The following is a 17,938-nucleotide window of genomic DNA, read 5'->3' on the forward strand; positions in this document are numbered from 1 at the left end:
ACAGGGACTAGTGATCAAAGATTAATTATACAAGTTCAAATTATACCAACAAATTATGCTTTGAGTAGCATGGGTGCATTTATATAGTCTTGAAAAAAAGTTAAAAAAAAGAGTTATTGTGATATTAAGTTGGGAGACATAACGAAACCAGCAACTTTCTCTAAATTGTTTTTGCTTGTAAGTTAGGAAACGATGCATAAATGCATTAATATTTGACAACTCATCTAAAACAAGGGACTCCCCTCCATTAACTCTTACACATTCGTACTACAAAGTTGAAATCAATTTTTAGACCAACACTCAATTAATTACATTAGTCACCCCCTTCAGTCATTTTTATTTATTTATTTATTTTTGTAGGACTTGTTAAATTATAGTCCAATTTTTGACAACATGGAAACTTTTAACCAAAAATAAAAAGTATTATAAATATAATCTATATTTATCTCTGTTGTTCACTTAATAGGTCGGGTCACAATTTTGGTTCAACTTTAGAGAGTTTTCGTTGGTTTTTCAGCATTTAAAGAAAAAAAAATCGATTTTTGTAGGCATTTTATCCGTTTTGATGTCTGTTTCTTGAAGATCACACGTTAATTGGCCGGAAATTTTTACTTGTGTTGTGTGCGTGCCTTGGCCAAGTGTAACGTGGTTAATGCTTGAGGTCAAACGTCTCAATTTGAATCCATTGTCACATAATGTTTTAAAATATTTGTTTCTCCTGCTAGAAAAGATGAACTTGGACTATTAAATAAACAACATATACAAATACAATTTATATATAATATTTTAAGTTCACATTTTTTGAGCTATAATTTAAGAATATTTCTTTTTTAATTTACAAAAAACGGTGTGGGACGAAAAAATCAAATATGACATTAGACTTGAATTTAAAATTATCGGCCTTAAACATTAACAACACTACTACTGAATCAACACACGTGCGCAGACTTCTCTCTTAACACAAGAGTTTTCACCGCTTAAATGTTCCCGAACAAATAAAAAGTCACCCCTCCACCAAACTCCAAACTATAAAACCAAACACACTACTAACTAACCAACCCCATCACCCCCCCCCCCCCAAACATTAACAACACTACTACTGAATCAACAAGCGCACACAGACTTCTCTCTTAAGACAAGAGTTTTCACCGCTTGAATGTTCCCGAACAAATAAAAAGTCACCCCCCCCCCCATCAAACTCCAAAACACACTACTAACTAACCAACCCCATCACCCCCCTCGCCCAACATTAACAACACTACTGCTGAATCAACACACGCACGTAGACTTCTCTCTTAAGACAAGAGTTTTCACCGCTTGAATGTTCCTGAACAAATAAAAAGTCACCCCCTCCATCAAACTCCAAACTATAAAACCAAACACACTACTAACTAACCAACCCCATCACCCCCCACCCCCCAATGGAAACCCCTACAACCCTCCTCCTCCTCTTCCTCTCTCTCCTCCTCACACTCACCTTCCTCCTCAAGCGCAAGCACTCCACCACCTGCTACATGCTCAACTACGAGTGCTACAAACCCTCCGACCACCTCAAACTCGACACCGAGGCCTCGTGCCGCGTCGTCCTCCGCAACACGAACCTCGGGTGGGAGCAATACAAGTTCCTCCTCAAGACCATCGTCAGCTCCGGCCTCGGCGAGGAGACCCACAGCCCCGCCAACGTCGTCGCCGGCCGAGAAGCCGACCCGTCCCTCCCCGACTCCCTCCAAGAGCTCGACCACATCTTCTTCCAAACCCTAGACAACCTCTTCGCCAAATCCCGAGTCTCGCCGCGGGAGATCGACATCCTCGTCGTCAACGTCTCGCTGCTCTCGCCGGCTCCCTCTCTATCGTCTCGAATCATCAACCGCTACGGAATGCGCTCCGACGTCAAGGCCTTCAACCTCTCCGGCATGGGCTGCAGCGCCAGCCTCGTCGCCGTCGACCTCGTCCGTCAGCTCTTCAAGACGTATCGGAATAGGCTCGCCGTCGTCGTCAGCACCGAGTCCCTCGGCCCCAACTGGTACGACGACTGTCTCGTTTCGTTAATTGACTGTAAATTCACAAACTATTAGTATATATATATTTTTTTTCATATTTTATAAAGTTGGCGAATAATTAAATACATGAATTTTGATGATTTTTTAAAATATTACAAAATTAAGATTTTGATTAAATTTTTACAAAATTTTAGATGTGACATCACTTTTTATAGAAATACGTCTATTGGATTGGTCTAGTTAGAAAACTCGAACCGTGCTTAATCGAGAAAAAAAAAAAAAAAAAGTCAAATTAGAGTAATTGTACCTAAATATATAAATTTTCGAAATAAATTAAAATATTCTACCTCAAAAAATAAACAAACTTTCAATTGTACCGATTTTTTTCACATCAAATTTATGTCGTCGTTGTCGTTGTTAGTTGAAGTGGCAAATTATTGTCATCGTTACTAGCTGAAGAGGCGTAGACACATCCAACTATATCATTCAATCATTAATCGATTAAACTATATAGACATTTCATGCGTCCACCTTAACACTAATATGAGAATAATTAATAATCGTGTGAAAAATAAGAATAAAAACCGTATAGTGTTATTTTATGCGTCCAACACGATATTAATTTGAAATCAATTAACAACTGTGTGAAAAATAAAAAAAATAAAAAATAAAAAAATTGAAAGTTCGTATATTTGGAGGCAGAATTCTTAGCTAAAAGAGCCTTGGATCGATGGGCAGGTATCGCGGCGTCGACAAATCCATGATGCTGTCGAACTGCCTATTCCGGTCGGGCGGCTGCTCGATGCTTCTGACGAACCGGCCGGAATTCCGACACCGAGCCATCTTGAAACTCAACCATTTGGTAAGGACGCATTTCGGATCCAACGACGAAGCCTACAACTGCTGCATACAGGTTGAAGATGATCAAGGCTACGCCGGCTTTCGGCTCACGAAGAAGCTCACCAAAGCAGCGGCGCAGGTGTTTGTGATTAATCTCAGAGTTCTGCTGCCGAAGATCTTGCCGCCGTGGGAGATTATCAGATTCATTTTTGTCTATCTCCGGTGGGGTAAGAGGAAGAACAAGCTCATGGAAGCCCTCGCCGGCGGCGGCCTCAATCTCAAGTCCGGCGTTGATCATTTCTGCATACACCCTGGGGGAAGGTAGGTGGAATTATATATATAATTTTTTGGGTGATTAATTATTTTGATTATTAATTTGCGGAATAAGATCTTCCATTCCACAATTTATTATGTCTCACTATTTTATAATTATTTATTATAAAAAGAAAAAAAAATAATACTTTATTCATTCACGGTAAGTGTGGTGTGGATGGGATGACACTGATTTTTTAAAACATTGAGATGTGTATAAAGTGTAGAAAAGTCCCACCAATGTTGGGTAATAAATAAATGATGTTCTCTTCGCCTCACAAAAACATGAACAAAGAGAAATGGCACGGGTCTTAAGAAATGTTAGTTGAGAGTTAAAGTGAGTGGGTCCCACTTTAAAAAGTGTTGTGAAATTAATGAATTAATTAAAAATAGAGAGTGGTGGGCCATAATGATTTTTTTGTAAATAAGTGTAAAAAGGAGTGATGAAAAATAAAGGGATAATTTTCAAAAATAGTAATGTTCATGTTTTTGTGAGACGCCTCAAAATGGAAAAATGTTCATATTTTTGTGAGACAGAGGGAGTATATGAGATGAATTTTCTGTAAATAATGTGTGTAAATAAGATAAATTTATAAAGGTATATCGTATATGTCCTCAAATGAAACAGACGAAAATGACAAAAACACCACTTTTATCCATAGGTGTATTATATAATAAACTTACTAATAATATGATGAAGTAAAAAAATGTATATATCGCTCATAATATGATATATATATAGTGGTCATTTTGTATATACCTAACACTAATAAATTCGGACCCATATGGAGTATTAATCTAGGGTTCAAATTTTGTGGTAGCTATTTTTATATCTGCAGTCGAAGATAAGATGTGGTGGGGTTACAAATCATCCTCACCTTACACACAAAATGAAACCGTACCGTACTATTTGGCTGGTTTTCTCAATAAATTCTTATAGTCAAAAAATTGAAATCATCAAAAATCAATTCGACAATAGTTCGATTTGAAAAATTGACACTCATCCTTGCTTTCACATGCCGTAACATTTATTGCAAGAGTTCCCTATTTATCACCACGTGCCAATATATATATATATCAATTAAAATTTTAAAGAATGAGATAATTTAGTCAATTTTTTAAATTTGACTAAATGTTCGACATCCTTATACGTTCACAATAATACTTGAGATTTAAGGTATTGAATTAGGTGTTTCACTTTCGATTTTATTTTTTATTTTATTTTTTCTTCAAAAATTTTTATATGCTTTAATTTGATTTTATAATAATTAATTAAGATTTATTTCACTCAATTATGATATATAATAATTTTTAATTATTTAATTTTATTTTTATTAGTTAATAATTTCTTATTAAGAATGATAATATTTGTTTTATTTTAATTTTTGATATAATAGTTAAGTACATTCATATTATTATTATAACACATTTATTTTTACAAAAAAATATTAAAGTACTCCCTTCGTCCACTCTAATAGGCTCACTTCTTTTAGGCATGGAGATTAAAAAACTTACTACTCCCTCCGTCCACAATTTAATGCCCTATTTGGGTGTGGGCACGGAGATTAAGAAAGTTGAAAAAGGTGATGTGGATGAAATATAAGGGTAGTTGACTAAAGTGATAAAGATAGTTGACTAAAGTGATAAAGGTGTTGTGAGTGGGTCCACTAATGATAAAGTGTAGTAAATATAGAATATAAAAATGATAAATGTGTTTTAAGGTGGGTCCATTAGTGGCAAAGGGTAGTAAATATAGAAAAAGAAGAAGAGTAAAAGGGTACAAAAAGTAGAATAGGGCATTAAATTGTGGACAGATTTTTAAAGGCAAGTAGGGCATTAAATTGTGGACAGAGGGAGTACTTTTTAGGAAAAAAGTGGTGTGGTCCACATCAATTAAGTACATTTTTTTTATTCAAAATGAAAATCGAGCTCATTCTATTGGGAAGTCTCAAGAAAAATGAGTCTATTAGAGTAGGACAGAAGGAGTAATAAATAATAGCAAGCTGAATAATCTATTCAGCCCCCACCATGTAATTTATTTTTTTAATTATTATAAAATCGTTGGATTATTGGTTTTTTGTGCAAATTTTCATCTAAAATTGTCTTCTAAACGAAAGCATCAAAATCGAATTATAAAAAAATTATCTTCTAAAAATATACTCTCTCTGTCCCAGCGAAGATGAGGCGTTTCTTTTGGGCACGAGATTTAAAGAGTTAGTTTTAGTGAACAAGTGAAATAAAAAAAGTACAATAAAAAAGAAAGTGAATGAAAATATAGCTTTAATTTATTCCAAAGGGAAACGACTCAACTTTGTTGGAACGTCTCGAAAAGAATACGACTCAACTTCGTTGGAACAGAGGAAGTAGCTCTTATTTTCTGCGTCCGCCCCTTACAACACGACACCCTAATTTAGTCTTCTTAAAAAAAACAGGGCTGTGATCGACGGGGTCGGGGAGAGCCTCGGGCTGAGCGAGTACGACCTCGAGCCGGCTCGGATGGCGCTCCACCGCTTCGGCAACACCTCGGCGGGCGGGCTTTGGTACGTGCTGGGTTACATGGAGGCGAAGAAGCGGCTGAGGAAGGGCGATCGGATCATGATGATCAGCTTCGGAGCTGGCTTCAAGTGCAACAACTGTTTGTGGGAAGTCCTCAGAGACTTGGGCGATGCGAATGTGTGGGAAGATTGCATCCATCGATACCCGCCGCCGAGCCTCGCCAACCCTTTCACCGAGAAATACGGATGGATCAACGATGAGCGTCTCAGCTTCGTTCGGATTGAGGATTGTGTGTTCTCGAGCAACGATTGAATGATTTAAGCAAGTGTTTTGGTTGAGATATCATATCATATGTATTTGATTAGAGGTTGCTAATTAAGTAAAGTGAAATGCATGTGTGTTGTTCAAATGTAGTAAAAAATAAATGATTGAGTTATACTTTTTTTTTTTGATGAAATGAAAAATTAATTTTAAAGATCGTGTGACGGAGGACGACTTGAAAACCTGACATAGGAGGCGACGTCGGTGCGGCTAAAATATTAAACAAACATTTTCAAAAATACTCCCTCCGTCCCACTGTATCTGAGACTCTTTTTATTTAAGACGTCCCACTGTAAGTGAGACTCTTTCCTTTTTTGATAAAGATTTTACCATTTAAACACATTTTCACTTTTTCACCTATAAACAAAATACACTTTTCTTAATTTCCGTGTAAAAAAAAAAGTCTCACACACAGTGGGACGGATGAAATAAATGATTGAGTTATCCTCTTCTTTTTCTTTCTAAATTTGTTGTTGCAAAGAAAATAAATAGGGTTTAATGGTTTGTATTCCATTTGGGTTATTCCATTATAAGTGGTTTGTTTCTATAAATAACAAAATTTAATCCATAAAAAAATATAGGCTCTACTACTTTTAATTAGCCACTCTACACATTCTTCTTATTTTACGTGTAATAAAGTAACCCGTAACTTTTAATGGGACAGAGGGGTAATTTTTTTTGGAGGTACAATACAACAATATTACGTCACTACTCTACCATTAGACCAACACGTCCTTTCTCATAATCTAGAAATCGTAGCTCTTTTTTATAGCAGTTAAATCTAGATGATATAAAAATTAATGATCTAGATTGAATTCTACTTTCTAGAGGAGAAATTTTTATAGCAGTTAAAACTAGCGTACGCTGTACGCATAATTAATGTTATTTATTTAATAAAATTAAAAATATAGATATAATATCTATTGTATTTAATTTTTTAATTAACAATTTTGTCTATTTGATTCTACAACTATATAGTATAGTAAACCCCTTTTAAAATTATACTCAATAGATTCATAAACTATGTAGACTAATAAAATTCTTATGTCTCATTGCACTCAATAAAATACTAAATATTTAGAAGTAAAAGAAAGAAAACAAATTATTAGCTTAATATAATATGTATTTGTCGAAACTATTCTCTTACTTGGCTCTTTTACTGAACATTATTCTATTACTCTTTCTAAGATCTAATATACATTAATCCAAATACCATGTCTTTTATTAATTCAAATAGTATTAATCCTTTAATATAGCATCGTTGAAATTTTCTATTAGAGTATTCCTAATCTACACTTATATAATACTTAATACAAATAACGTGTCTTGTATTAATACAAATAGTAGTTTTAATCCTATAATATAGCATCGCCCAAATTTTCCATTAGATTACTCCTAATCTAAACTCATATTATATTAGATATATATTAAATATATTTAGTGTAATATCTAATAAATTAATATACTCTTATAAATATATAATAATATGTGATTTATAAAAAATAATCTTAAAATAAAATATGTAGTGGGGGTAACATAGGCAATCTACATTTTGTATCCAATCACAAATACTCATGTGCAATCAGTTGCACAGTGCAACTGATTTCCAGAATGACACTACTTCATTCGGGAAATGACACTTGAACATTTTCGAATAACACTACTTCAACATACAAATGACACTTGAAGATTATAAACCAGTTGCACTGTGCAACCAATTGCACGGGAGAGTGCCTCTTTTTCTATTAGTGTGTATATATATATTGTAAAAAAAATACTACATATCATTTGATATTCTCAACTTGGGTTGGTGGACTTAATTAATGACAATATTCGATTAATTAACCACATTTACTGCTGCACGACATATTTTTCCAAATTAGAGATAGCCAGATAAATTAGTTTTGGTTACAGATATATGTTGCAATCCATTTAATGCAGTCAAGCGACATGTCTGAGTTAGTTAATTTAATGCAATTTTTATGAGGCGAGCTAATTGGACATAAATACTATTCAATGCACTTCAAGCAACGTGTGGTACTTTTGTTTTTTTTTGAATTAGAATTACAGGAATTATCTAAATATAATCAAATAAGCAACTTGTACGCAGGCGAGACCTTTACATCACACAAAGGTGGGAAGATAACTGCACGCAAGCGGAATCACTACCCACACAAAAGTGGGAAAACTACACCGATCACAAACGGGATTGAACCAAAAGACCTCTTACAAAAGAGAGTCGTTGGGTGTCTCAACTTTGCCACTTGCAGCACCGTGTCGTATTAACTCAATACAACAATAAATTTAAAGGAAAATGCAGTCATTTATATAGCCTCATAATTTGATTTAAAGATAATTTAAGTCCAAATTACTAATTAAAATACATTATACAAGCATCATAAATTGTTTTGGTGACAATCTTCAATACTAAAATAGATTTCCGGCATCAAGAAGTCTTGGTTTTCTGTCGAGCACCTGGTGAGCGTGCACAGACATTAAAACAGCTCCTTAATTCTTTGTGGATTTCTGTCGAACGAGTGGTGTGCACTAGAAATTCTGCTCCTACATCTCTTAGAGAAATCTTGAGGAAGAAAGGCGATGATATAGACTCGTTTAGACAGGAAGAAAACAGCAGATGAAAATGGTTCGTCAAAATTTAGGGGTGAACAAAAATACCCGAAATCTGAATATCTGATCTAAAATTGTAACAAATTGAAAATTAGAATTTGATTCGAATTTTTGGATCGGACGGATTTTATTTTAGGCAAATTTCGAATTTTCAGAATCGGATTAATATATTCGTACACAATGTAAACTTTATTTGACGCACTTACTTGGACATACACAATAAATGTACTTCTTTCATTTCACTTACCATTTTGGATTGTTCCATTATTATTGTATCATTTCTATTAAAGGTAACAATTAACTCTTCAAAAGTTATGGATTCTACCATTTTTTTAATCAATTTACACATTATCTTTAATTACCGTGGTCAAAAGTTTTGAAACAACAATAGTGAGACGGAGGTAGTACTCCTTTTTTCTTAAGATCAATACACAAGACAATTTAAGGATGCTCTTTAGAATCACACATTTTGGCTATTCTTTAATTTCGATGATATTATTATTATTATTATTATTATTATTATTATTATTATTATTATTATTATTATTATTCCCTCGGTCCCAACTTTAATTGAGAGTGACACGAGTTTTAATAAAGTGGTTGGGTGTATTGTGAGTGGAATAAGAGTCTCACCTTTTTTGTGAGTGTTAAAATAATTAAAGTGAAGTAAAAGTTTCACCTACCTTTACAAAAAATAGAAATAGATACCAAAATGTGGGACATCCAAAAATGAATATATGAATACTAAAAATTGGGACGAATGGAGTATTATTATTATTATTATTATTATTATTATTATTATTAGTATCCAACCGTTGATTCAGAAAAGTAAGACCAAATTACTCTATTAAAAAAATAGTGTTAATAATGATAATTAATTGTATTATAAATGGAGAAAGAGACCCACCATATAATTGAAAGTTTCCAAAAATAGAAAGAGACTAATTTTTGTGAACGCTCTAAAATGATATAAAAAAACTAATATTTTTTTTGTAGGCGGAGTATATCTCTTAATTTTCAATTTTGATTGATGTAAAACATATAACCAATTTAGATTATTTTATCTATAGAATACTTTTTTAGCTATAAAATTTTATATATAAAAATATTTTATAATTAGAAAAATAAAAGATGAAAAGCACAAAAATCTAGAAAATAAAAGAAAATATAATATAGAATAAAAAACATATACTCCCTCCGTCCACGAAATGAGTACCCATTTGTAGACGGCACGGGTTTTAAGAAATGTATGGAGTGTAGTGTGAATAGTTTAAGGGTCCCACTTTTTGAGTATATTAATTAAAGAGATGTGTGGGGTACACTTGCCAAAAAGGAAAATGGGTACTCATTTCGTGGACGGACGAAAAAGGAAATATAGGTACTCATTTCGTGGACGGAGGGAGTATAATAAATGCACTTGTTTTTTTTAGAATCATATTACAATATAACTCAAAGAGTAGGTTGAAACAAATAAACACATTCAAACCAATATATATCTATATGCAAAGAATTGGACACACAATTTTACATACATTTGCCATATAATCTTACCAGACAATGGCACCACCATCACTGTTGTTCTCAGGTCTTCTTTGACAGCAGTGGCTCCAGATGGCCGGCGTCGTCTCTCGAGGCGGAGATCTCCCGATTTCCCGACTCCAACTGAGACAGGGCTGCTTCTTCTGATCTCTGTTTCAGCAGTCGATTGAAGAGGCTTGATTTCTTCTCTAGCAATGGAGATTGGCTCATGGAAGAATCGGTTAAGCTCTGCACATGCTGTAGACATACTTGGACTGCATCGTGCACGCGAACGAAGAACCATTCTCGGCAGGGGCGGATCCACCATGGAACATGGGGGTGCAGTTGCATCCCCAAAAAAAAAAAAAATTTTTTACTAGTATTAATATTCATATATAAATTATTTTAGATTTAGTTTTTGCACCCCCAATTAAAAGTTTTAATCGAAAATAAAAGAGAAATTCAGTTTTTAAAATCTTAAATTCCATTGACCCAACTAAAAAGAGAGCTCACCATCTCTTTCTTTTTCATTCTTTTGATCAAGCCCATCATTTAATCAATCAATTACCTCAATTCTTAATTAAACAAAAAAGTTGAAAGTATACATTTTGCATTTGAAATGCAAAGTTATTACTATTATATTTGTATTTTAGTAAAAAAAATGTCTAAAATGTATCGAAGGCCTCAAAAAAAAAATCTCGGGGCCCGTAGAAGTTCAACTCCCTCAAAAAAATCCTAGCTCCACTAGTGTTTATAAGATTATTTTTTGCATCCCCAATTTAAAAATCCTGGATCCGCCACTGATTCTCGGCCTATTAGATCGACCACCTCGGCTCTTGTTAGAGTCAGCAGAACGTCTCGATTTGGATTGGAAACGGCTATCTGAAATATGCAGGCAAAACATTTTATAAATGGATGCATCTCAATGATCATGATATATGCTAAGGGAGCGTTTACTTTTGATGATTAGCTTTGATAAATAAACATAGTAAGACGAACCCTTTGATTTATATCCCATTGAAAATGTGGGATTGAAGAAATCTTAATCTTAAAGAAAAAAAATACTCAATCATGCAAAGTATACGCTCTCTAAGTTGAAGTCTTTGCTTACCTGGATGTTACGTGATCTGTATTCGTGGTACAAGTCTTTTAGAGCTTGAACAGCGCTAGAGTCTATGTAAGTGACAGCTGAAACAAAAGACCAACCGTAAATGGGGGCAAAATGATATATACGCATTTCGGAAAACAAAACTTAAAAAATATCCACCTTTTTACAAAATATACAAATTATACACATTTTAGAACTTTTTTTACCCTTATGACGAGGTCGAGTATGTCGAGTATTAGTGCATTTTATAGGAATGTTCGACCACTAATGCTCCATTGCCCGATCACAATGGTCGAGCATGTTGAGTATTAATGCATTTACAACAAATACACTAGTGCTCGACATATTCGACTCGTAGTGGCCGAGCATTAGTGCATTTACCACAAATACTTGATTTGCATTCATTGAGCTTGAGCATGTCAAGCAAAGTTTACGATTTAAGTAAAAACAACTTGAAAATGGGTAAAAACAATCATTAACGCTAGTAAATGTCCGAAGATTTACTCACGAGCCATCTCAAGAATGACAAAATGAATTCCTGCGACCTCAGGGCCTCGCCTTATAGGTCCATCAACTACAGTCTCGTATTCTCGGAGCCTAGAGAAAGGAAATAGGACAGCAGCACGGTTATGACAGAACACTAACAAGGTAAAGCAGTTCAAGACAGATGAGGTCGATTTAACTTAACGAAGAAGAAGTTCTCAAGTCACCTGTCTTTGATGTAGCTTATATTGGCAAAATAGATTGGAGCATCAACGCGAACAATCACAATTCCGTTGTATGTATAAGCTTCAGGATACTGCTGCGTGTTTCTATATACAGTTGTGCCAGGTAAACGGCCCAAGACGGCTGCATAACAAATAATGTTTGGCTCTCAATGAATTGCACCAATTATTTTTACAGCTAGTAGAACTTAGAAAAGAACCTTTGGCCTGATCATGTATGCATCAATGTTAACCTCTTTCACTTTTACATGGCTTACAAGTTTGTAGATCTCATATTTTCCACAAGCATCTCAAATATCCAGCAGCTTATTACACAATTCATATAAAATTAGGGAAGCTAAATCTTAGTGGATAACATTATTTGCATGTCCTTTTTAGGCAGAAAGGATTATATAAGACAGGTAGGGGATGACTCAGATTTGTTTGTTTGTTTGTTCCACTGATCTTGTCCCATTTCTATAAATAGTACTCCTACTTTATCACTTTCTCTCTCTTACTATATCATCTTCTCTCTCATTCTCTCTCATACTTTATCACTTTATTACATTCTATCTCCTACTTTATCTGCACACTTAAAACACTACTAATACTCTTCTTAATAATCGTGCCAAAACCAAATGGGACAAGCTCAATGGGACGGAGGGAGTATATATGTAATTTGAAATTCGGATTTTAAATATATCAGTTAGTGATCAGGAGGCATATATCCTAGGCACAGCTTCCTGAAACATATTTTCATTTAAAAGCATTTTGGGAACATTGGACGATTGATAAGCAATAAATCATGTGATGAAACTTAAAGTGCCAAAGAACAGAATGGGAGACATATTATATATATAAATGACAATATTGAGGTACATAATTTAATTGTTTGGGCAAAGCAAACCCTTCTAAATTAGATCAAGACTTACCAATATGTGGATTAGCTGATTCATGGATGACAAATGCAAGTGAAACACCGACCTAAGCACCAATACAGGGAAGCAATGAGAAAAGATAGCACATTGCAACTACTAAGATAGGCTCAATCAAAGATTGAGAAGCAAAGAAAACAGTAGGATTGACACGACTCTAATAGAATGTGATTCTAGATCAGATAAATGCATTGTTAGAACTCAATAAATTGTTAGCAGTAGTTTGAAAACTTGAGAACGACCTTTGAAACTATTAAAGGCAATCCACTTTGCTGAATTTCTGGGTCAAGTTATGAAAAAACTTAGATGCAATAAACATGATATATTTTCTACAAAATGACAAGAAAGCATTCATAAGAATAAGGAAAATAGTATAGCCAATTTAAACATCGAAGAGATGGCATATATGATTTGACGGGTACTGAACCAGAAAATTAGCTCAAATAAATGAGATTGCTAGATCTTCACATTGAATCCATAAATTTATCACGGTTTACAATTTGATACTACGATAATGTGGTTTAAGCCAATATCCACAACTGTAGCTGAAAACTAAAATTGAATTACTAACATTGTAGGAGGAAAATATTTTATATATGGTGTTTATGTTGACATAGAAACAATTGTTTTAAATGAGAAGAGTCTAAGTAAATGTGTTGTTCATCTAGCAGGAAGCACACTTCTATTTCCTCAGATAAAATAGCTTTCCATTTGCCTTTTCTCTATCCTACTAATTCTTATAGAGTTCAGAATTGGCAAAATTAATTCATCCTACAAATTGTTGTCGTTTTAGATTCTATTTTCACCTACACTTTTATCCTAAAGTAAAGTTTAGAATATCTCAGTGAGGAATTCCAACATATGCAAAAGTTATTTTCATATACCATGTATACGAACACCTGTTCTCAATAATCTGGTCTCCTTTTTAAGATAATTGCTCTATAATTAAGAAAACAGAGGAAAAAAATAGAGATGAAAAATTACCAAAAATAGTAACCGGACAAAAAGTAAGATTACAGTTCAAATTATTCATAGAAAATCATCAATATAATCTATACTTACACCAAGAAGGACGCCGATCTCTATGCCAAGGAACAAGGTAAAGATGAATGTAATGGTCCAGAGGAGAAAGTCTCTTTTATCCACCCTCCATAAGAAAGTAGCTTCATCATAATCCACCTAAACCAGTGAAGTGTAAAATTATAGATTGAGTGCCAAACTTAAGAAAGAAGTTCACAATAACTTCCACGCATCTTATTTAACAGATTGAATTTCCCAACAATTGGTTATAAGAATGGTGATAAAATGCCATGCTTTTGAGATGCAAAGTATACCAGATACTTCTGAGACAGGAAAACATGTAGGACTCATCTACTTTTGAAAGAACAACTCACCAGTCCAATAACAGCAGAAATGACAATGGCGGCTAGACCACACTGCAAAGAAACACAAAATGAAGGAGAAGACAGAATTATTAGCAACAGAATTTGCAATGCTGAGAGTCAAATGTTAGCTCCATCTCCACAGATATCTCAATTTCAAACTACATATCCTTTTATGGGGGTTTAAAGTTCCCAGTTATATCAAGACAGCTTAATGCCAGTAAAGATTTTTATGAGTCATAGAAAGAGAAGGGGCAGGCATAGTCTGCCAAGAACAAGTAAGCACTTCCACATACAACAAATTAACAATACTAAAGGAGAAGAAACAATTTCTTCAAATCAACCTGTGGTATGTATTCAAACAATGGAGTCAGGAATTGAAGCGCACATCCCATTATAATTCCCATAATTACTCCAGATAAGCCAGTTTTGGCTCCACTTTCATGATTCACAGCTGATCTGGAAAATGATCCTGCAGCACATAATTGAGGAAAAGAATTTTCAGGAACCTATACCAATTGTGACATTTATTCTAACCTTGTACAAGTATTATTTGATAGTTTATAAGAGAAATTAAATTATTGATTCAGAGAACAGAAAACTCTACCAGTTGTAGGGTAAATAGAGAAGAAAGAACCAACAATGTTTGCCACACCAAGACCAAATAACTGTAAAAGATAAACGGTAAGCATATCTCCATACTGACATCACAAATGGATACATGACAATGCAGGGCAATGCAATTCATTAGTAGGGCTAAGGTCAATGAAAACAGACCTCTTGATTGGAATCCAAGTCGTAACCATTCTTTGCTGCAAGTGCTTTAGCAATTCCCACAGACTCCTATAAATTAAAATTTGTACATTCAATATCTCCTTTCTGAAAGAGCGCATACTTCTAACAACATGAGAGAGTAGAAGATATAAGAGAAACTATAGTAGGAGAGAGTTATGATTAAAACTTCTCTTACCAAAATAGCCACGCCAGTAATGAGAATCGTTGTAGAAATCAAAGATTCAGCATACTCAAATTTCTTTGGGATGGAAAATTCTGGCAGGCCCTGTGGTATTTCACCTACCTAGAACAGCAGAGCCAAAAAACATACATATAAAATATATTTCACACAAGCTAAAGTTCATTGGAGGGATAATTTATGATAGTAAATGGCATTTGATTATTCTTTACAGCCCAACATCTTGGTAACTTGGTTAATTAAAGCAGTCCTCACCAAAGATATTGAAGATGGACTAAATACATGCACAAAAATGGTGCCCAAAACTACAGCTGTAAGGGGACCAGAAGCTCGCAAAAAACGCAACGATTTCCTAGTTTTTCCCTGTCAACATAACAAAGTTAGTTTGAAGAGGTCAAAAATTGACAAATGGATACCTAATTGAAAGAACAGATTCATACCAAGTGCTTCATGATCAGAAGAACTGCCAATGTGATGGAGCCCATGAGAAAAGGTTGCCACAAGAACTACAGAGGAACCAAAAGACAAGAAATCAATAATAAATCATATGGTTGTAACAGACCGCCAGCATATACCGAAAATGAAGCATAAACAGAAGTTGAGGTAAATATGTTTGAACTGGAATAAGAAAAGAGTTAAGAGTTTTTTCTTTTTTTGGCGCCGTAGAGAACGAGAGCCTCAAATTAAGGTAGCCACTTCTAGTTTAGTGTTTTAGCGACTCAAAAATGAAAATGATATGGTAAGTATAGTAGCTTAAAATGACACCTCTTCTCATCTCCAAATTGGCTACAAAATAAGCTTCATCAACCACAATAATATTAATAAATGATGGGACCCTCCTACAAGTAGTCATCCTTGCACTACAATCTCTTTGTTGCAACAATTATGTGAAAGAGTATAACTCAGAGCCAAACAGTTCATATGTGCACATAGGATGACAATGAAGATCTAATTCCTCTTCATATCACTAAAACACAAAGATAAAACGTGGGATAATCCATGACAATTCTGTGCATTCTACCATAAAGATAGCATATGTATTTAGGTAAATTATTAGAGAACAGATAGTGCTCCTTGGAATATACAAGGATGAACTGAAAGAGGAAAATAGCTTATCCAGAAGCAGTATAACAGCTCCAGCGTACCTGATCTGCCCCTGCAATAATGCTCTTCACCAGTGGAATAATCTCGCTGCTTCGCACAACACTGTATCCCACGTACATCCAATTATAATGGCTGATGAATCGAAGAAGCCATCCAAGCCTGGATATAAAGAAAATCAATATAATTTTTTGTTAAAAAAGAGTTCAAATATCAATGAAAAGAAAGAGCAAGGTAGCAGAGCAAAGATTTAACACTACACCATTATTGTAACCATTTTGGCGGTTGCTCAATTTGTATAAAGTTAATCAAGAAAATGACTTGTAAAAGGGAACACATTCTGCCAGGTTATTACATGCTGAATGGTATATGATGATATGGTTCAGCCCCTGACAACTGAAAACCTATTTGCTTTACAGCATTGTTGCCTACTTAATCCTTGAATAAGCTTATTTATGTGAAAATCTAAAAAACCGTGAAGCTCTAGGCAATGTCCAGCAAATCGTACGTTTAATGAAGAATTTAAATAAGGTAACAAATTCCTAAAATACGTGAATACAACAAAGCTGGATAAGCAAATGAGTATATATGACCGAATGCATAGGGAGAAAAATCAATTTGATGCGTAACTTGGTTAATTAAGATATTTTGTAATTGCAATTCCGTAATAATTCATGTAGTTGAGGCTGAATTTTTCCTGAATTTAATTTTGTTGTATTAATTACTAGACCAAATATCCACACGTGGTCGGTGAGACGACAGAATCTTTTGGTGCATCAATTTTGCTACTTGAATTAGGCCTCTTAGCATAAATTATTTTGGTTGTGTCACGTTGATTGAATCATATACTATTGAATACATTGTTAGAAATGATGCTTTAATGCATTTCATGATTGATATAATTATAGTTCTGAAGGTTCAATATGTTATAATGTTAACTTTAATTTAAAATGATAGGGAAATAGAGAGACTTTGTGAGCTCAACAATAATGGAAGTTGAATGGAAAGGAGGGATTTGGAAGGCTGAATTAGGAGAGTGAGGTGTGAAGATGGAAAAAATAAATTTATTCTAAATAATGAAAAAAATAAAAAATAAAGAAGAATTGAAAATGATAAAAAAAAAATTGGATAACAGTTCGTCTAATCTATATGAGTGATACAAAATAGCCACATTGTGGCTACCCACAATTCATTTAAATAGAAAAAAAATTAATTTATTCAACTTATTTTTTAAAATAAGGGGCTGCGCGACCTAATTTTAGGTCCCAATTATAGACGGCAAAACGCCGTCGGTAAAAACCGACCCGAGCCTTTAATAGCGGCGGCTTGGACGCCGTCGCTATTCTAATGTTCAAATTATTTAATAAAAATTAATTTTAATTGATATTAATAATTATCGGCGACGCCGCTGTCGATCATTAGCGACGGCGAAATTGCTGCCGCTAATCGGCCAGTAAAAGGCAAAAAATGGGTCGCCGTTTTTGTCGCTGCCGGCAATTATCGGTGGAAGCTCTGCGGTCGCTATTTACGCGTTTTTTTGTAGTGGGTGGCAGAGGCGGAGGGTGGGGGGGGGAGGGATTAGGGTTTGAAGGGGGGGTTGGGGAAGATGATGATATGGCA

General features: G+C 34.4%; 2 protein-coding genes across 2 annotated transcripts; one reads left to right on the forward strand and one right to left on the reverse strand.

Annotated features, from left to right (window-relative positions):
- Positions 1 to 1,302: 1,302 nt before the first annotated feature.
- LOC131006367 (3-ketoacyl-CoA synthase 19-like) lies at positions 1,303 to 6,123 on the forward strand. The gene is made up of 3 exons (XM_057933555.1): positions 1,303 to 2,023; positions 2,739 to 3,161; positions 5,585 to 6,123. Exons 1-3 carry the CDS (start codon positions 1,422 to 1,424, stop codon positions 5,958 to 5,960), a joined length of 1,401 nt encoding a protein of 466 aa, XP_057789538.1. The 5' UTR covers positions 1,303 to 1,421; the 3' UTR covers positions 5,961 to 6,123.
- Positions 6,124 to 10,178: 4,055 nt separating this feature from the next.
- On the reverse strand, positions 10,179 to 16,740 carry LOC131014051 (probable sulfate transporter 4.2). Its single transcript, XM_057941981.1, has 16 exons — positions 16,736 to 16,740; positions 16,363 to 16,480; positions 15,658 to 15,723; positions 15,473 to 15,580; positions 15,215 to 15,322; positions 15,022 to 15,087; positions 14,852 to 14,912; positions 14,589 to 14,716; positions 14,257 to 14,298; positions 13,925 to 14,041; positions 12,860 to 12,911; positions 11,934 to 12,072; positions 11,732 to 11,820; positions 11,227 to 11,303; positions 10,917 to 10,997; positions 10,179 to 10,373 (listed from the first exon to the last, which is right to left on the reverse strand). The coding sequence occupies exons 1-16, from the start codon at positions 16,738 to 16,740 to the stop codon at positions 10,179 to 10,181; spliced, it is 1,452 nt and encodes a 483-aa protein (XP_057797964.1).
- Between the last annotated feature and the right edge of the window lie 1,198 nt (positions 16,741 to 17,938).

This window comes from Salvia miltiorrhiza, chromosome 1 (assembly GCF_028751815.1).
Source record: "Salvia miltiorrhiza cultivar Shanhuang (shh) chromosome 1, IMPLAD_Smil_shh, whole genome shotgun sequence".
Classification (NCBI taxonomy): domain Eukaryota; kingdom Viridiplantae; phylum Streptophyta; class Magnoliopsida; order Lamiales; family Lamiaceae; genus Salvia; species Salvia miltiorrhiza.

Bases quoted from the DNA above. Each gene is read 5' to 3' on its own strand.
- LOC131006367 (XM_057933555.1), top strand. From the start codon at position 1,422: ATGGAAACCCCTACAACCCTCCTCCTCCTCTTCCTCTCTCTCCTCCTC. The intron at 2,024-2,738 runs GTACGACGACTG...ATCGATGGGCAG, and splicing joins GAGTCCCTCGGCCCCAACTG to GTATCGCGGCGTCGACAAAT. The intron at 3,162-5,584 runs GTAGGTGGAATT...TAAAAAAAACAG, and splicing joins TGCATACACCCTGGGGGAAG to GGCTGTGATCGACGGGGTCG.
- LOC131014051 (XM_057941981.1), bottom strand. The intron at 15,323-15,472 runs GTGAGGACTGCT...CTGCTGTTCTAG, and splicing joins GTCCATCTTCAATATCTTTG to GTAGGTGAAATACCACAGGG. The intron at 14,042-14,256 runs GTGAGTTGTTCT...TCACTGGTTTAG, and splicing joins TTTCTGCTGTTATTGGACTG to GTGGATTATGATGAAGCTAC.